A 21,714-nucleotide genomic window follows, 5' to 3' on the forward strand; every position below is an offset into this window, starting at 1 on the left:
TTTGTTGTTATTTAAACACCAGAGCAGATAGGCGGCTGAACAATAATTATTTTCTGGAACAATAATTATTACCATTTAATTCTGTTGTTTACCATTTTGCCCGGTGGCCCCTCTTTAAAAGCCAGCCTCTATCTATAATGGCGAGCCCTTGAGCAGAACTGCATTTAACACAATATCAAATAATTAAAAATCAAATAATTGAAAAATAAAAGTGTGGCTTTTTTGCGTTTCAACGTTAATTGCCAGTGAAACGTGTGAGCTCGTTCTTCCCAGAAGACTGTTCATGGTTGTGTGTGTATCAGATTTCTTTTTTTTTTTTTCTTAATATACTTTGTTCTTAAATGCATGTTTTACAATAACCTGGAGTGATGACTGTTTTATCCAAACTGAAGCATTTCTATTTCTTTCGTATTAACACAGATCATTATTTAGTCGTAAATTTGCCAAAAATGTGACATTTGGAACCAAATACATAAATATATTATGGTGTTCCTCTACTAGACTGATTAAAATAACAACATTGTCACGTCACAATTATGGTTGTTGCTGTTTGTTATTTTTAAATGACTTCACTGTGGTGCTGTGTGGAGGACATGAAAAATACAACACAACTGGAAGAATCTAATACAGCTTAATGCACTTTGTGATTTGCTTTATTTCAGTAAACAGCTGCTGATTCGTAATTTTATTTGTTTCAGTCTATTTTTTTAACGGTTTATAAACAATATAGAGATCAAGTCTGTACAGTCTAATCTGGCAGAGATCTCTGATACTGTACTGTATGTTTGAGGGGATTACAAGCGGGATTACACAATTAAAGCTTGTCTGGGGTGAGGGAGGCCATGCTGATGTGACAATGTGACGACATGAACACCAGGTGCGCACATACACACACACACACACAAACATGCTGGGACTCAAGCATTTATTTCCTGACATGGTAAAAAAAAAAAAAAAAAAACATGCTGATGCAGGATATATGACATTCAGTTGTAGGCTATATATTGACGGACACATGCACAGTCTTATGGATGTTTTCCCCTTACAGCATTAGGTTATTACAGTTTAAATTGAGCACATTGAGCTTTGATGGCCACACTGTCCACAAACCTCCAGTCTCAAGATCTCAAAATAATTGCACTGTTTTAAAATGAACTATTGCCTGAAATTCAGGCAGAGAGACTTCCAGCTGTAGTGAGTGTACTGCTGGAGATTTGCACCTGACAGTGTACTCAGCAGCTTTGAGAGGAGGCTAAATTCAGTGAAATATTTTCTTTCCACTCTGTCAAAACAGAATAAACTATCCCATTCTGGATGACGAATGTAGAAAGAAACAACAAAAAGAAAAACCAATGTAATGGGTCAGGCATTACCACAAGTTGAAAGTGTGTATAGGAAATGTTTTCAGGTTTTATTTTCTCACACAAGACAGTTATGAACCCAGACCATTTTAACTACTTCCTCCACAGTGCACTAATGGGATGATCTCATGTTTTAACTAATCGTCATTGGGACAATTAAGGAGGTTTTTACACGTCCAAATATGAAGATAAACACATGCTGATTGAGATCATAGCTGACGAGGTCAATGATGCCTGTCTTCCTCTTTGCTCTCTCTCTTTCTTTACTCCCTTTGTTTGATTTCTGTGGAAAATCAACTCTTTCCGCTCTCTCCTTTTATTCACCCCTTCTATCCCTCTGTGTCTGCATCATTTTCTATGTTGCCTGGTGATTAAGCGGTAGATTAACCTCCAGGCCTCATTAATAATAGACGAATAGAAAAAGCCCTGGTTGGTCGGCTTCCTGTCTGCAGCACTAATAGACCCCTTAACGTTTACATTAACATACCTCTTGTTTACTTAGGCAGATGGACAGGCAAGTAAGAAACACAGACAAGCGGAAAGATGAGACACATAAATGCATTACATATGCAGTGTAATATGCATATATTTACTTGCATATAAACCACATGGCCAAGAGTTAGTATAAACCCACAAGTGTTCAACATCTAATTCCAAAACCGTGGACTAAAACGTGTTGCTATAACTGATTCCACTCTTCTCTGAAAGTTACTCACAAAATGTTAACACCAGCATGCATTTGCTCCTATTCAGCCACAAGAGCATCACTGAGGTCGACCACTGATGTTTCATGGTCAATGTCCTGTTTCATCCCACGTTGGATGGGGTATTTTCCAAGGCTCTGTGTCAGTTAAGTACTTCCACACTAAACTAGGAAAATAATTTGTTCATGGACCTACAGTTATTCTTCTTTCTTATGTTGACACAAACTGCTGCCACAGAGTTGGAGGCTCAGTAGAATATCATTCCACTGGAGCATCAAAATTAATTGTTGGTTGATGTAAATGAGAGTGAGGCCAATCTGTAACCAACAGGTTGCAAATTCAATCAAAGCAACAGCCAATTGTTCCCTTCTAACATGTTGATGATCAGCACGTCCAGCCTTTACCTATGAGCTCCAATACTGTGCAAATATCAACACACACACACACACACACACACACACACAAGAAATAGACAGCTACAATCATGGCATTAATGATAATTGTAGGCTGCATTTCTTTTCAAATGTGTTCATATTGTTTTTTCTTCAGATATGAGTACAAAGTTAATAACAATAAGAAACTGAAGTTTTTGTCAAGAAATCACACACCCAAATGGACACACGCGCACACACACAGCGAGAAAATTCTGTGCACAGGCCTTATGGGACGACATTTGTGGTAATTCATTCAGAATCCATTTTAACGCATTGTGCAGGCCTAAGTGCCAATCTTCCTTTTTGGTGAGTTTCCATGATTTTATGTCCCATATAAAACGATGCAGTTTGCTCCACAATGGCCTATTTAAGTTACATTACCATCGAATATTCCCCAGTAAAGAAAATTAAGCTGTGATACTGTGAGATCATCTCGGTTAGTTATCTTCTCCCCGCCAAGATGTGTCGCTTTGACACCCCGCGGAGAGCTGAATGATTCTCTTGGAGGAGAGATAATAGTCTTATACAGTGTGTTGCTTGCCGAGCCTCTCTCTCTGTCTTTTTTTCCTCACTTTACAAACCGGATCCAAAAAAAAAAGTTATATGTTTAGTGTTGTACAAGGCTGTAAGCATAATTAGACCTACGAGGGTTGACACAAGAAAAGCAATATCATAAATATGAGCGGTAAAGTAACCTCTACCAAGTTTGTCAAAGAATAGAGACGTACACACAAAGCAGTTGATCTAATCATTAAAGAGGATGTCCTGTAACTACAATATTATAGGCTGTGAGAAAAAGGCTCTGTTCAGTAGTCAAACTGAATCTCCATTGACTCTCGTTACTTATTTTTCTAGTTTTAATGTGCTCTGCTTAATTGTATAAGACAAAAAGAGCTAAAATGCAAATAATAACATCTATAGCTTTCTTGTCTCAAATTTTGAGATCGGAGCCCAACACACACAAACAATAACTTTACCATCAGTTATGTTGACTCATTGCTTCAGATTCAGTTATAGCCTAGACCACACTCACTCTCAGAACATCAATAAAATGTCTGAAAAGCCATACCAGTGGTTTTACACATTTTAGCCAGTTCTATAGTGAGGCATAAGGATTTTTTAATAGCCTTTCTGGCTCAAATTTATATTAGAGTTTTCCCATAAGAAACAAGAGTGAAGTCCATTATGATGTGATGATGATGTAACTTTGTAAACACAAAAATAAAGCAAACTTGATATTTACTGGAATGGATTTCCAGCATCAAGTATTACCTTTACAGCTGGTATCTACAACGTTTTTTGTAGTTCATAAGTGCATCTGTGTTTTGGAAATGGTAAAACTCACACAGATTTATTTACCTCTCTGCTACTTAGAGATGTTGACCAGCTTGTCCGTCGGATTGCAACGGATCTGTTCAACACAAGCAGCAAACAAGAATGAACAGGATTTGCCTGGAACTACACACATCAAGGTAAACCAGTAGATATAACACTTCACTACCTTTTGGACTTTGTTGTTGATCATCAAGAATACAGTCTGAACTAGGGCTGGGCGATATGGACAAAATCAAATATCACGATATTTTAGACCAAATACCTCAATATCGATATTGCAACAACATTATAGAGATGGTAATTGATGCCTTAACAAAATATTTACACTATGAAATGTTTGATAAATAATCATTAGTAATGTGGATATAATGGCAAAGTGGGTAAAATGTACATAAAACAACAGCTAGAACAATCTGTTAAGTTCAGAAAATAATATATTTTACTGTAATGCAGCTTTAAAACCAGGAAAAAAAACAACTCTGATGACATGTTGTGATATTACAATATCCAAAATCTAAGACCTTAGCTAGTATCATATCACGGTATTGATATAACTTCAATATATTGCCCAGCCCTAGTGTGAACTTTCCTAACCATTTTCAATAGTATGGCTTCTGACCAAAACCCATAACAGATAGAGGTAATGGGATGCTATGCTGCAAAAGTTTAAGAAAGGGTTTAATTAGAAACTGTTAACATAAAATGATTGTACAAAACACCCCAGATATGAGTGCTTAACACTAAAGATGGGAGTGAGTTCAATGAAATGCTGTGTCAACTACAAATGCCTTTATGTATGTGGACTTATATTTAAACATATTGTTTTGACATGTTTTGAGCTTTCTCTCTCTCTCTCACGCACACACACACACACACACACACACACACACACACACACACACACACACACACACACTGTACGCCGCCCCCTGTGACCTTGTAGGCTCTCCGCTTGACTTTAAAATGCACTGTAGCGCCCAGCAGTCTGTCTGCACTGGAGCTAATTGGCTTCAGCTCAGTGTTCACTGTTAACGTCTCATTACTCATTCCACTTAGAATAACTTCCACAAGTTTGCTTGTGTTCAGGGGTCATTAAAAGTCAAGCAAGCCTTTAATTACGAACCCGGATCGTTCAGTAAGTAAAGCTGCATCTCCCAGCAGCTCTGAATGTACAGTGTCCTTATTCATCATCAGTTCTTTACAAAATCCCTCATGAAGTAAAGCCACAATGATCATTTGTTAAACACTGCAAACGTTCAGACTACACAGAAATATCAAAGTGATCATGGGAAACATAAACTGATTCCCTCAGGACATTAAAATATAATATTGAGTGTAATGAGGCGACTATAAACTCTGTTGATAACACAATGACACTGTAGGTTTCTATAGAAATATCAGAAGCATACAACACAGCACAAATAAAGTAATTAAATGTATCATAGACACACAATAACTCACTATAACTATTATATGGATATATATATATTCTTTATAAGACTAGTTGGGCTTGACCTCTGACCTTTCTGCTTGAATGTACTGAATGTATGCATCTGTGCCTTGTGGTTAAATGCTAAAATATTATAATAAAGAGATTTATTGAAATAAGGATTCATATAATGGTAATGTTCATCTATAATGTTCAACACATTATCAATTTAAGTAGGTGGGTTTTCTTAATTTTATACATTTTATACAGTCTGTGTCTGTGTGTCTCTGGAGTAACATATTTAACTGTCTGGAGCAGGTGAAACCTACTTTCCCATTAACCTGCAGTCAATCTGTGTCCAGCCTCTAGTATGATTTCTATAATATATCTATTGGGACTCAAAGTGAACTAAATGGTGTTTTTGTTTTTGTACCTCTTATCGCCCCAATTATGAAAACTGATCAAATAACAATCTTTTAAGTCTGTATTGTTTTTATATGTCTGTAGTGGTGCAGAGTCTTTCTGAAGTGCTCCAGTTTTACTGTTTTGTGCTTTTTGGTTTATGTTTTATTAGTCTTCAATGACTGACACAACAACTTTTTATTTCGGTTTTATTTGTACAGTGTCATTATGCAACGCCTACATTTTATAGGGGTAACAGTGCAACACACACAGAAAAACATGCACACACACACACACAGAGAGAGAGCAAGAGCGAGAGAGATAGAAACAAAGACACACACACACACACACACACATATATATAAAGGCATTCACCAATCAGCCCCCCCTCCAAAAAAAAAAAAAAAAAAAATAGAGAAAAAAGAATTACTCTGTGGTCAGGATTTTTAAATCATTAGAGGGATTAAAAAAACAAAAGGCTCTTAAATATTTGGCCTCCCTGTATAGCTTGCCTTGATTACACTGAGGTCAAATTAATTATTATGCAACATGAGGGTGGGAAACGTTTTACTTGAATTAAAAAAAACAAAACATCAATAACAAAAATACACAAATAAAAATCAAGGGGCCCTATGCATTCAATTATGAAGGATTTAAGGCCCATTTAAAAAAACACTCAAACATTACATCACGTGTTAATAATTCACTCTGGCTAATGTTCCAGATCTTCGATGAAATATGGGAATCTTTAGTGGTCGGTCTGCTCTGCTAATTGGTACAACCGCCTCAAGCGAGCCCACGTCTAACAAACTGAGGACAGCATCGTTCAGAGGGCTGGAAACACTGTAAGTAGATGGCTCACCTTTACTGGTGCTCTGAATATTACACATGTGACATTAGTTAAAAACTGAATATTATAGGCGTAATGGCAGCGGCTATTAGCGGCCCATTGCTTTAAAGGATGTATATATGTTAATAATGTCAGACTGACTGTGTAAATGTGATGAAGACTAATACAGTAAATGGACAAATAATATTTTTAAATGATGGTGTCATTAGTGTATCCCTCCCTCTCCAAATCCATGTTTTTCTTCATCAAGGAAAATGGGCAGACTTAAAACAACGTGAATAATCCCCATCATTATTATTTCCTCCAATTTACTTAAGATGTGTGTTAATTGTAATGTACAGTAGGCCTAAATCTTTGCTGCAGACGAGCAGAAGACTCCCATTCAGTAAAAGACGTGTGGCATTAAGTAAGGATTAAAACTGGGGCATTCAGGGCGACTTATGTGCACCATATTGTAGCCTACATCTGTCTTTCAATCAAGGATAAATTCATAGGAGCAGTTTTAAATATAGAAAATGATTCTAACAATTTGGAGTGAGCCATTGACACATAAAATCACACAAGTTTAAACCTTAAAGAAAATATTTGATTAAAAAAAAACGGATGCGCAGTGATTGTGCAGGCGTCTATTTTGAGAAAAGGGGATGATGCATTTCAATATGGTAATCACTCACCCGGGGCATGTTTCATTTATTGACAGATTTGATGTTAAATGTCTCAAGCTCACTTAGTGTTGTAGCTCTTAATTTATTATGTTTTGAGCGCTCTCTCTCTCTCTCTCTCTCTCTCTCTCTCTCTCTCTCTCTCTCTCTCTCTCTCTCTCTTTTCTTTCTCCCTGGTTTGCCCTCCGAGGTCACACTAGCAGTTCTTTTTTTAAACGCATGATTAATTTCTCAGTAGGGCGACCGGCTAATGCATTATGAGCAGAAAAAAAGTGAAATGTATTCCAAAGGGGCTAATAGCGCTATTGTATTCCAATAAGCTTTCTTTCCTGCTTCACATGGTTTAGACATGCTCCGTTTTTGATAACATGTCAGAAAAAACTTTCTCCGGCTATTCCATCATTATGCTGTTACCAAAAAAATCGTTGAATTATTGTCATTAGAAATGTATGATTTTATTACAGCCGTCAGTGTACACATGAACACTTGTCACAGCAGCGTTTTTATTGTTTTATCTACGTCTGCCAGCATGTGAATGAATAAATAACACATACATTCATGCATAAAGCTTATTTTATATCTGCTACAACACAACACCAAATATCCACATGCACATTCAATTCTTGCAGCTCTTTTTTTAACAAACTTCCTCTCCTTTTAACGTTACACACACTATTACAACAATCTAAACTCACCAATGAAGTCTATGTGAAATATGACAGAAGTGTTATATGAACATAAAAAGGCTTTCACATGCAGAGAATGGTTATTTAGCTCTTGAAGCTCTCGCTGCTTTGCCTCTTATCTTTCTATTGTGACGTCACCCGTTTCAATAGCTGAGGCCCGCGCGCGTGGCTCGCTCGCGCCGGCGCCCCCCTTCTTGTCCCATCGCAGCCAGTGCTCCCGTGGCGTCCGCGAGACAAAAGCACGCGCGGTGACAACCTAAATTGGGTTTGAAAAGAAGCAGATGGGGCTCGCGTGCTCTTCAGCTGTGTCGCTCATAGCCACGCACACATACACATGTGCGCACACTCACACGCGCACACGCACAGATTTAAAAGCGAGGCTAAAAGCTGTCATGTTTTATCAAGATGCTATAAGAAACGACTGGGTGAGAATAAATGACAGCCAATTTTAATATTCACCTAACCTTTAACCAGACTGACAACTGCTTACACACATAAATATGTCATTTAAAAAACAAATAAACTTCTGTTTTAGTAGCTTTAAGGTAAGATGAGTTTCTTCTCTGAGAATTTTGAAATGAATTAATGACTGACTTTAAACTAAATCACATCTGCAAACAGTGCTTATGTGTACAAATGTGTACAAATATTTTTAGACAAACAGGCCCTGAATGTAAAGTGCAGATTGCAGCTTCTTGTTTAAGGTTCACAAACTGTAGACACAGTTGGTATAAAGTTACAGTGTCTTCCAGCTGCTTCACTGCATCCTTGCTTTCAGTCTCATGCACAGTAATCATTTTCTTCACCTTTAATCTGAATGTACACAAGCCGCTATGTCTCATAAACAGAGCACGATGCTGAATTTCTGCACTTTCAGTTGAGAAAATGTCATACATGCTCTTAAAAATAGAGACCAACAAGCCTCCCTTATATAGTAAGTATTAAACTATAGGTCCCAATACACGTTATGTTTGATGTACATACAGTTAATTCTGTATGTATAAAATATTGTTTTAATCTTTTTACCCAGCTGCATCCCTGTCACAAACATGGCCCACAGAATAACTTCTATAAAAACACCATTAAACTGTCAGGTTTGTCTTCTCTTCTTAATCCACATACAGAGTTAAATGAGATCATTCACACATTCGACGATGACGGTGAGGAAGCTAATATCTGGGTTATAGACTTCATATTTAGGTCTGCTCCTTCATATCTGTAATTTGCCTGCATATTTTTAGTGGCAGAAGTAATTGAGCAGCAGGGGCACCATGCCTGTTTTAGGAGCTCTGAGCAGGGGCGCAGCTAGGAATTCCTGGCCCCCATTGACATAAACCCCCAACACTACCACCACAATTTCTGAGGGCCCTCTTCAGGTGCATTGTCAGTGCCTTTTATAGCATCAGGCTCTAGCTGTGAGCTCCTCTGACCCTCAATTACAACAGATGATATGAGCTATAGCATGCTTCCTGCTCGCCTTTTATCTCCTGGGAGCAACCTGGATATGTAGTCTTTCCAAAAGCCTCCTCAGCGTTGAATGTGGGTATCAGCTGCACTGACAGACATTATTCTGATCCCCTGCCTGTCTGTCTCGTCTGCTGTCTCAGCCTTTATTTTGTATTTGGCCCCTATGGTCAGGATAATGTTTTACTCCAAGCTGTGTCTGTGTGTCATTTCTAATGCCAGAGTTGGCTGTATGCTGGTGGTGCCTTTAACATCAGTTCGTTGGTAGTTAATGTGCAACTCAGGGCATATGTATCAAAAGTCACACCCCTGGATGCTTATGGACCAGATGTGCACCCATCTGATGGCGACAGCTTGTACAATTAGAGTTTTGACTGGTTTGGAGCTGCGTGCCATGTCAAATTATTCTAAATTTATGCCCTTCTTAAGCTGTGGGTTGACTCGTCTTGAGTGTTGGAGGCTATTTGGAGTTTCGTGCCTTCCTCCCTCAGTCCGTGCCGTCACTTTGACTTTTCCAGTGTCTGCGTGGTATTGTAGGAGAGGAGGAATAAAGTGTGTGTGTGTGTGTGTGTGTGTGTGTGTGTGTGTGTGTGTGTGTGTGTGTGTGTGTGTGTGTATGTATGTGGTGTGTGTGTGTGTCCTGGATGGTGGGCTGTGCTCGAGCTACACGCCAATCAAACTCAAGGCAGAGAGAGAGAGAGAGAGAGAGAGAGAGAGAGAGAGAGAGAGAGAGATTAGGACTGCGCGTGGTGTCTCTGAAACGCGAATAAAGCCGGCGCGAGCGTCGCAGTTTACTCACATCTCACGAGCCAGGCTCACCCGACAGCTGTACTGCTTCACGTGTGGTATTCCGATACAAGTCTGTAACATCAGTTCATTGACGTGATAAAAAAAAATGCGTTTTCTCAAGATTTGTAGGATGAATCGATTTCTCTCGTGAAGGGGATATTTTTTTTCTAACTGCATTTTTGGGATTATTCTTGCGTGTCAAAGGTAAGGACTGCTCGGACTGAAGTTGGGTAGAATGTGGGTAAAATGAAGCGATGTAACGGAGTTATTTTGAGAATGAGAGAGAAAGCGGGTTTCTAAAATGATTTAGAAGGGAAATGTGTGAGAAGATGTGTAAGGATAGCTCACATTCCGCTGCATCTCAGTCATTTCAAATTAAGCTATTGAAGTTTATAAAATAATGCATGTTTTATTATTATTATGATATTATTATTATTATCATTCCTAGGCTATTAAATATATTGTTATTGCTGCAATTTGTGTTATTGTTGTCGGTATTGCCGCTGTTGTTGTTTTAACTGTTTTTTTTCTGTTTCGATATGCATAAAAATATAAATCAATAGGCCAGATCAGATTTTTGACATTTAATCCACATTTAATGTAGTTAAATATGAGTTGAATATGACGCCTAACTAACTGACAAGCGGAGGCCTTTACGGTTTCTCTGTCAGGAATAAAACTTTGGTTAAACTAAAATGATAATATTATAGATCATTCAGTAGATTGTGTAATTTTAAGACAAAGTGACATATTGAGTTAGAGTGTTAATTGCTTATCTGGTTAATTGGCTCCTGTGTAGTTTGTTGTTCGGCTCACACAATTATGTTAGACCGTATTGCGCAGAATGAATGCTCCAAACTTTAATAGTTCAATATAATCACTTTATAATTCCGTGTTATATTTTGCGATTACACTAATGTTTGTTTTGTAAATGATGTGTAAATATTCGCTCATTATTGTAGAAGCAATTTGTTGTTGATAAAGTTGACATTTAAAAAAAACCCAACTAAAAGCAATCTGTCTTTTTTATTAGTTTATTTTTGTGGGCTTTTTTTCTTACAAAAATAGTTTAATAATGGTGTAGTACTGTAAGTGAAATTATAATTTATGTAATATACACTTCAGAAATTCGATCTGTATTAAATATCAAAGCCTACATATATTCATTTACATGTAAAATTTAAATTAATATTCTTTAAAAGTGTGCTTTGTACATTATTGCATGCTGATATAATAGGGTACTGCATTATCTGTTTTATTTCAACTCACCACCTGATCCTTTTTTCCCTTCACAGTAAATCTTCTGTCATATTTGAAATTATTTTAAATAAGTATACATACATAAAATTAAAAAAGATGCAGAAATGCAGACTAGAAATGTGTCACTCACTTATCATTTATTGCCAAAAAACTGCCAACTAAAAATCTGTGTGAATCTCCTTTTATCCAACACTGTAGGTGAGCGTTACACAGTTTTCTAGATTTAAGAAATATTTTATTTGCTCCAACACAAAGTTTAAGTATTAATAATGTGCCTATATATGTTGGAGAAAATCTGGGTTACATTCTAAGTTTATTGTAAAACACATTTGAGAATGTGTTAATGTGTTTTTTTCCTCTTTAATCATGTTTTAATAATGGGCCAACTACTGATGAACACACACACAGACAGGCTCTCCTTACTGAAAAGCTATGAATGGAAAGCTACATTCTCAAATACTATACATTAATAATATTTTTTTGGAAATAAATTAATTGGCTGAATAAATAAAAAATACACAGGGGTTAAATAAAATACTGTCAACCAAGAACCTCACCTACTGTTTAGTATTTAAACAGTATCACACTTTACTCATCTGATTTTCAAAATCTCTGTTCTCTTTTTATTAGAGTAATCAAGATCTAGCAGATGTGCATATGAAAACTGTTTTATGTGTATTAAAGTTTGTGTTGTTAAGATATTTAATTTCTGTAGAGCTTCAGGACGGACAGAGCAGAACAAATTTCTCTACGGGGACAATAAAATCTATCTTATTTTAGATCCAGTTTTGGAGGCAAATGTTTTATTCTCTCTTTAAAACATTTAAAAAGGTGTTTTACTTGTATGTAATTGGGAATCAAATATATTTTATTATTATTATTATCTATTATTATTTTAAGTTAAATATGTTTGACTTAAAAAAATTGTAATATGAACATTTTTTTACACTGTTTATTTTTGAGTTTGGCACATATTTCTGAGTGGTATCATGCTTTGTTAAAATGTGTAAATCATAAGGAATCATCCGTAATACAGAGAGAAGGCAATTTAAAGCAATTTGTAACATTTCAACAGCATTAACACATTTCCATCTTTCTTTCTCTCCATCTTTCTTTCTTTCTTTCTTTCTACGCAGGTTGTTTTGCAAAGAGATTTCCTCCCATTATGGACAAGACCCGTCTTTCCAGCCCTAATGACATCATCATGACAAGTTCAACAGGCTCGTACCAGCAGGAACCCCTGACTCCACCCAGACCCAACCACCACCACTCTTCTTCCTCTTCCTTATCCTCCCCATCTCCCTCCTCATCCTCCTCTCCCCTCAAGCCCAATCAGGTCGGCCGGGTCATCCTGTACGGCGTTCCCATTGTATCACTGGTCATTGATAACAATGAGAGACTTTGTCTGGCGCAGATTTCCAACACACTCCTCAAGAACTACAGTTACAATGAGATTCACAATCGTCGTGTAGCGCTGGGCATCACCTGTGTCCAGTGCACTCCAGTTCAGTTGGAGATCCTTCGTCGGGCGGGTGCCATGCCCATATCATCACGCCGCTGTGGCATGATCACTAAACGTGAAGCTGAGCGCCTCTGCAAATCCTTTCTTGGAGAGAACATGCCACCAAAACTGCCTGACAACTTTGCCTTCGATGTGACACACGAGTGTGCCTGGGGTTGCCGTGGTAACTTCATCCCGGCACGCTACAACAGCTCCAGGGCCAAATGCATCAAGTGCTCCTTCTGCAACATGTACTTCTCCCCAAATAAGTTCATTTTTCATTCCCACCGCACACCAGACGCTAAGTACACCCAACCCGACGCTGCCAACTTTAATTCCTGGCGACGACACCTCAAACTCAGTGACAAAGTCCCAGCTGATGAGTTAGTTTATGCATGGGAAGACGTCAAAGCTATGTTCAATGGAGGCAGCCGCAAGAGAGCGCTGCCTTCTTCATCTCATTGTCCTTCTATGGGTCCTATGAAGACTCTCCCAGGCTCAGTGGTACCTCACATGATGGGAGCTGACCTGGGTGCCCAGAAAAGAGCCCGCTATGAAGATGAGGATGACCTGGACGGAGGCGGTCTGTCTCCCTGTAAGACACCACGTAGCTACCCTGTCATCCCTGTCCCAAGCAAAGGCTTCGGCATGCTGCAGAAGTTCCCTCCTACATCACTTTTCCCTTCACCATACCCCTTCCCAGCATTCAGCCTCTGCCAGCAGAAAAAAGAGGATAGTGATGTTTCAGCTGGACACAAAGGAGCGGGGTTGTCAGGTCTTTTATGGCCTGGCCGTAAAGACACTTTTTATCCACCTTTCTGTATGTTTTGGCCACCAAGAGCAGCAGGTGGAATCCCTGTGCCCACATACCTCCAGCCTCAGCCCAGTGCCCTCTCCTCCCTGGCAGACAACCCCTCTCTCAGGCAGGCCTTTCTGGATCTCTCAGACCACAGTGAGCCTGCCACTGTAGGTGGCAACGGAAATGGCATCAGTGGAACATTGGCCCCTGGCAGTGGAACCTCCACACCCAGATCAGGGCTGTTCGACCCTGAGTGCACAACGGTAACCTCTGACCTTCGCCCTGTGACATCAGAGGGCTGGCTCAAACTGCTGGACACCCCAGCCCTCCAAACCAGGAAGCCGAGCTATGGCTCTGCCTTCCGCCCTGTCATCAAGGATGCAGAGAGCATTGCCAAGCTCCACAGCAGCAGTGAGGGAGTCACTGGTGCCACGGATGAAGACATCGGGGTCGTGGTTGCTGGGTCAGACCGCCACCAGCGGCTATCGCCCAGCAGCAGCTGTAGTTACGGAAGCGAAAGCGGAGGCGATGGAGAAGCAGAGGGAGTGGAGAGCGAGGAGGAGGGGGACGTTGATGTGGAATCATCCAAGCAAGAGGATGAGGAGGAGGAGGGGATCTTTGCAACCAGGCCACCACAGACTCAAACCAACCTGTACCTCCCTGCACTCGGCGACAGCGCCGGAGAGGAGAGGGGGAAGGAGAGAGGGAGTGGCACAGTGTATCCCAGTGCCTCCCCTCCCTCCTCCTCGGACCCCATCCAGCAGGAGTCCCCCAGCCTGCCTGCCTCCCCGCCTGCCAGCCTGCCTCTCTCCAGCTCCACCCCGCCTCACCGAGAGGACCCATCTTACAAAAACGTAAATATCCCCTCAGGCCACTTTAGCTAATTATTATTTAAATGGTGCTGCAGTCAGGCAGTGATGTGATCTGCATAAGCAGATTGATAGGCTGGTTTCTCCCTGTAGAAATTGAAACAGTCACCCCACTCTGATCCTGGCTAATAGGCCCAGGCGTGGATTGTTTAATGGCCATGGTGTGTTTGTTCTCCCTCTGTCACCCCAGCCTGTTAGGGCAACTCTAATCTTTAACCTGTCGACTCCCACATTAACCAGGCCTCCGAGAGAGGAGGAGGAGGAGGGAGCAACAAAGAGTAATGTGGAGCATTTTAAACTAGAACAAGTTAAATTATCCATTGAGTAACAAAGTGGAAATGCACATCACTGATTTCAGAGATGCAGAAGGAGTGAAACTGTTTTTTTTTTTAACCATACACTCCAAATTAGATCATTACAAATAAATGCTACTGCTGGTTAATGAAAAGGAGAGCGCCAGCTGGGGAGATTGCATTTGTCAAATAATGAGTTTCACACACACGCGCACACAAAAAGTCCAGATTTATAAGAAAATGGGTGCTGAAATAATAAAGAAAACTCATGTTCATTTAAAAAAAACTAACAACAAATTACAGATTAATCACCTAATTTTTCTGTCTTGTACTATATGATGCATGGTAGGTAAATGAAGTGCTAACTGATTATATATGATTTCCAGGTCCACAAAAACAGAGATGAAGGACTACCTGCGTATGTAACCAAAGACAACTCCAGCATTTCTGGTGAGCACAGACACATTTTACACTACTGTTTGTCTTGTGTAATGAACAATTGCAGATTACTTACTAGAATACATGATTCCTCGAAAACTTGTTTGACATAAAAATGTAATTAAATATATCAAATTTTTGCAATTCACCCTTTTCAAACTGGAAAATAGTATTCTCTCAAAAGCTGAAATACACCACTGTCTTTCTTTCATCAAACTAGATTTTCTTTTGTCTTATATAATCACAAAAATAATTGTTTGCGCAGGCTGCTTGACACTACATCCTTCACTGTGCAGTTGCTTTACAATGTCTCAGTTTCATCAAGTGTTTGAACAGCTTTTTATACTGTTTCATCAAATAGCATTACACAATCTATTTCAGCAAACTGTTACACACTATCTTTTCCATCAGACATCTGAGTCGGTTGTATTATAGCATCTTTGTTTCATTTAGTGTCTGAGTGAGTGGTTTTATAGTGTCTCTCTGTCGCTGCAAGGCTCATATTCCTGTGACGTTTCATTTGCTCCTCTCATCTCCCACTCTGACCCTTTCACTAAAGAAAATGTCTTGCGGTGGTGCGCTCACAAACACACCTCTGCACATGACCACATGGCCCACATACACACACATGCACAGGGGACACACACAGTGCACACACTTAGTTATCTCCATGTGTCCGGATAACCAGCTCAACCAATGGGCCTTACTGAATCTCTCCTCCTGTCTGTCTCTGTCTTTTTCTGTCTCATTTTCTCTCAGATGAAAGCAAAGAGCAGAATAGTTTCTTTGTACCAGAGAGTGAGACGTCGGCACAGGACTACTGGAGGGAGAGCTCAGGTACAAATGGGTGCTTTTTTTCCCCTTTTTTTTTTCTTAGTGGTTGCAGAGCAGAAAACAAACAACTCAATCAATGAAGAAAAGAGAGAAAAATTGTAAAAATGGCCAGTTGGTTTCATTCCGAAAGTATAATTATTAGGTTGGCAAGGTTAATTTAATTTCCGCATTTGGTTTAACGCCACGGTAATTTGAATCTCACATCGCAGAGCAAGTCTGAGGTCTTTATGAGACGTAGATCAACTCATGTTAAAACATTTATTTTCGAACTATAATCTCATTCATATCTATAGAGCAGCAAATATAATTTATTAGCAGTCTGACATAGAAATTATATGTAAAGGTATATTATAAATTAATTATTTGTATTATGTAATTGCATCAAAAGTTGACCTTTCCTGTTGTAATTCAGCACCCAGTTTAGTTTAAAACACACCCTAAACATTTCCATGCATAAAACAATGCTGATCAAAAACTCTCACTTTGAATAAAATATCATTTTAATGCACACGTTATACTGACATTTCTTCTTATTACACACACACACAAAACAAACATACTTAAATCAGTTTCACTCTTCAGCTTTATCCACCTCTATCTCCTCCTCCTCTCTGAGTTAAGGGATTCATATAAGATGAAACAGTAGTGGAAAGCTGCTTCTGCCGCCGCTCTGCCAAGCTCCTCTCTTTAGCGGTGTTGTCGCCAGGGCTGTTACTCTTAGGGGGGCCGTTATAGTTCAACAAGAAAACATCAGCTCAGAGATAAGCAGCCATACTGGCAATCTCCATCCTAGACCCATATCGCTGCAGACATAATTGCCTTTTTTTCCCCTTCCTCAGCGCAAAAAAAACCCTTTCCTGTTTGAAAAAGATCACAGCTTATTGCCTTTTTTATATCTGTCAGGAAGGCATTAAAAGTGCTTTATGACATCTGTGCCAACATTTATATCTACCCCCCTCCCACCCCCCACCCAAACACACACTCCCTCAACCCCTACACACACACACCACCGTAATGATCCCTGAGCATAATGTATAATGTATTTCGAAAAATTACACGAAACAAATTAAATGAGAACACCTTTCCCCTGATTGCCAAACGTCTCCCTGGGCGGTGGGAAGCTCTACGTGATTAGAAGGCCTGATTCCTCCGAGTACCCCCCCTCCTCCACCCCCCTTCACTGTCTTTAAACTCTCCCTCTGTTTCTAGGGAGAAAAAATAATCTAATTTTCCATTTATGTAATGCAAACCGCCTTGGCTTTGACTATTCACGGTTAATTGACTGTCAAACGAGGTTGTTATCCTCGGGCACTGTCTGCAAATTTGCTTGTCAAATGAGACAGAGAGAGGAGAGGAAAGGATAGAGGAGAGGAGGAGAGAGGAGAGGAAAGCTCTCTCTCTCTCTCTTTCTCTCTGTTCTAAATGAGAGAAAAGAGCATAGGGAGGCTTAAAGAGCCAGGACATGAAATGACTGGAGGAGAATATACATATCGAGTGTGCTGGATCGCTTCATTTAAGGCGTTCAATGCCTCATTGTCACAATTCAGACGCTTGCACAAACACATACATACGCACAGAACAATATAGTTTCAAACTAGTCCATTTGAGCACAGCATGTGATGGAGATGTTTGTTTTTTCTTTTTTAAAGAAAAAAAGAAAAGAAAAAATGGGAAGTTTTAAAGCAACAAGTAGAGTTTGCCTCCAGCCATAAAAAAAAAGATTTAAAAAGGCGGCAAAATATAAATAATATGAAGCACTGGATATGTATGGTAATAATTTCTTTACGCAAATTCACAACTGTTCAATCCTCATGCTATAGTTCATATAAACAAAAACAATCCACCACCACAAAGGCAAAAAGCTCAAAACATTTAATGAGTAGAGCTTAGTGCACTAGAGAAGAGAGTCAGAGAGAGAGTTGCACACTGTTTTAATTTTCTTCTTGCATTGAAGCTGACATTGGTCTGCACCTCACTGTGTGCATAGAAACATCCTGCTACAATATAACATTGTTGACATTATAATGCAACAGTCTGTCAACACAACCCATTTTTTAAAATTGGTGGATGAACAACTTAAATTTAGCACTTTTCAGCACTCCTCCTTCACTTCAGTTTTGTTTATTTTTATTTACTCTGATTTCTGAAGGCAAGCAGTTTTCGTTACTTTGCTTAATTGAGAGCAATATGATCTGACAGCAAAAGGAGGCTGAACATGCCGAGGAGTCAATGCAGTAAAGGTTTCAGTTCGACAGTCTCCACAGCTTTTTATCATAAACGTATACTGACACCTCGAGGCCAAAGAGTGAATTGCAGTGCTTGCCTCGGGACGGTTATCAAAAAGGTTGAGGTGATGGAGCAGGAGTCACACTGCTGAAACCAATCATAGTGGGAATTGTGACTGATATACTGTAACTTTGTCTGACATTAAGTATGACAGAAGTGGGACAAAAATGTGACAATTTTTCTTCTTCTATTTTTTTAGGTGATCGAAGCCAAGGTGCTGCCTCTCCTGTGCCGTTAAAGAAGGACGTTGAGAACATGGAAAAAGGTAAAGAATGTTTATTTAAGTAACACAAAATTCGGTAAACATTGCTGTATTGACTATGCAAATGTGTTACACAATCCTAGTACAATCCTATTGATTTATACTGAATGGAGGAGTTCTGGCATACATAGTGTAAGATATATTGCACCTTACTGCAATTTTTCAATGAAATAACCCCTTTTGTTCTCCCACTTCCTGCTCTTGCAGAGGAGCTCCAGAAGGTTTTGCTGGAGCAGATTGACTTCAGGAGGAGACTGGAGCAAGAGTTTCACGCTCTGAAGGGCACCTCACCATTTCCTGTCTTCCGTGAGTCATATTTTTCATAACCTTGCTTTCCTTTGTCATACTCCGAAGGGCAACTTCTCCTTCTCAGTCTTTCTTAAGTTAACTCATCTGCTTTCTCCTTTGTCTGTGCCTCTTTTTTTCTCCTTCTTTCTCACCTTTCTTTTTCCCTAAATTTTCTACATCTCCATCCTCCATCAGCTGTCTTTATAACTACACTTGATCAGTTGCTAAAATGATAATACTGCTCAAGCTAATGATGGATTTTTCCACTAATTTCAGATAATTTTCAAGACCAGATGAAACGAGAGCTCGCCTACAGAGAGGAGATGGTCCAACAGTTACAGATGGTGAGACTGCTAATGACTCAATCAGTGCTGAACACTGATGGAAAATAAATATCATTGCTGCGCCTTTAAATGACAAATAAAACAGCTTTTTGTAGATACATGCATTTAAAAAAAGCTTTACTCTTTGCTTTGAAAAACAGTCCCACTAATGATTTTTTAGAAAGAATATAATTGTGAAGCACTTTACTAAAATATAGTTACACAGTTTGAAGAGGAAATCAATTAAAAACAGATGAGGAAATATGACAATAAGAGCAGAATTACTGGAACACATAAACTATGGTACACTGTAGGCCTAAATAAGAAAGTCATGCCTTAAAGCTATAACAGGAATTAAAGAAAGAGAAGATAAGGAATCGACTGGACACTTGTGCTGTTGCTTATTTGTCCATCAAGAGGTAGAGCCAATCATCTAGTTTGTCTTTCACGGGTGAGAAGTTCCTCTGCAGCCATCTGAGTGTTTCAGTTCACATCAATCATCGGAGCAGCTGGCAGACAGGCTGACAGACGGTGTTTGTCTTTGCTTTCTGACACACGCAACAACTGTATACGCTTGCGTGCACATGATCGCAAAACCCCGCACATGCACAGAGAAACAGACACAAGAGCACGCTGCATTCATGTAACCACAAAGGCAGACGAATGAACAGGCATTCAAGCTCATTTATAAGCGCGTACGTGCACACTGAAGTGCACTTTGCACGCATAAAACATTCAAAATTGACAAATGGGTGTAGAGCCAGCAGATGGATCTGTCTGAGAGTAATGACATTAATTTCACACAGACGTTCAAATGAACTCACAACAGTTTTCTTGAGTGATGTTGCTGCATCATATTTTAGACTTTTGATTGAATATCACACCTAAACTGTACACATCCTTCTCAGAATATTTAATGTCCTTATTTTAAAGTGTAACCGTGATGACATTTTTAATCTTGATTAACTTTTTTTTGTGTGTGTGTGTAGCTGTCTGTTCAGGATTATTTTAACTTGTCTCTAATATGTGTTTCATTCAGATTCCCTATGCAAACATCATCAGAAAAGAGAAGATCAGTTCTCATCTTAACAAGTAGCAAAAAGGTAACCGACTTTTATTCATTATTTATTTATCATGTACAATATAAGACGTAAATGTTGTCATTTGAGTTATCTGAAAGCTCATATTTATCTGCAGTGCCTTGGCATTGATTCATGATATATTGTTTCTTAATAACAATGAAAATGATCAAAAGAGGCGGTCATCACTATATAAACATAGCACATAGATATAAACATCTAATGATTACAATGCAGTGTACGTTACGTTAAGTTTAATTAGCTTTAAAAAATTTTTTTTTTTTTTTTTTGCAAACTAGACTTCATTTAGCCTGGATTTTCACCTAGGATAAATAGATCTAGAAATTAAACTGCTTTTCTTTCACTAAAGATGGTAATTTAATGTCAAAAGGTGAAATGTAACTACTTTTTGATGTTTAACTTGCTTGACAGTTAATTATCCTGCTGCATCAGATAGTTAAAGCATATTTAGTTTGACTTCACACTGACTTTCACATGCTAACCTTTAACAGCAAAGTCGCTGGATCCACTGTAACAGAATGTAACTTATCAGTCTTTGAAAAACAGCATGATGCTAATGTTGTTGTTAATTTTTATTTATTTATTGTCTTTACAGGCGGAGTCATCAACACCCCCCCCTCTAAGATGAGGAAGCTGCCAGGATTTTTGTGAAATGTCCCAAGAAAAAAAAAATCACACAACAATTGACAGAGAAATGTAGGAGATAAAGACACAGACAGAAATGAATATGACACTCTATAGTATAGACATTTTTAAAGTTTTTCTGGGAAGGAGATCAGTACAACCTCTGTGAATAACCCTGCACTTAAACTCTGTCTGATAAGAACACAGTTTGGAGCAGTTTGGACTGCCGTGGTGACACACTGGTTAAGGTTTCATCCCTGTTTCATGTAGCCTGGGTCCAGTTTATTTCCCAAAACTGACTGAACTGAAAGGGACACAAACTGGTGACATCAGGAGAAAATGGTTTGTGGTCTTTCCTCACTGCTGTGCCGGCAAACAGACTCAAAGCTTTTTCCTAACCAGGACCAAAGCAAAGCCCGGCATCTCTTACCCTTTGTGAACTTTAAAACTTTTCTAGAGATGTTGAAGACCACCAGGAACGCAGCCGTAGACGTCTTCAGAAACCATGAACTTTTTCAAGCTCTTAATACATGAAGAGTCAGCTGGCCTAACTGTATATACAACTGTACGACTGTGGATGAGATGGATGGTTCTCACTCTAAGATTGTTGCTGTTGTTGTTGTCGTTGTTGCCACGGTATCATCAAATGGGGACCCTAAAAGGAAACAAACATACAAACCTTTATTTACTGTCAACATCTGATCCCAAAGGGATCCTCAAC

The 21,714-nt window shown here is 39.1% G+C and overlaps 1 protein-coding gene across 1 annotated transcript; it reads left to right on the forward strand.

Annotated features, from left to right (window-relative positions):
- The first annotated feature begins 12,535 nt into the window (after positions 1-12,535).
- Positions 12,536-20,365, forward strand: skor2 (SKI family transcriptional corepressor 2). Its single transcript, XM_053340277.1, has 7 exons — positions 12,536-14,530; positions 15,225-15,288; positions 16,036-16,113; positions 18,596-18,661; positions 18,866-18,964; positions 19,223-19,290; positions 20,309-20,365. Exons 1-7 carry the CDS (start codon positions 12,542-12,544, stop codon positions 20,363-20,365), a joined length of 2,421 nt encoding a protein of 806 aa, XP_053196252.1. The 5' UTR covers positions 12,536-12,541.
- Positions 20,366-21,714: the final 1,349 nt, after the last annotated feature.

This window comes from Scomber japonicus, chromosome 19, assembly GCF_027409825.1.
Source record: "Scomber japonicus isolate fScoJap1 chromosome 19, fScoJap1.pri, whole genome shotgun sequence".
Lineage (NCBI taxonomy): Eukaryota > Metazoa > Chordata > Actinopteri > Scombriformes > Scombridae > Scomber > Scomber japonicus.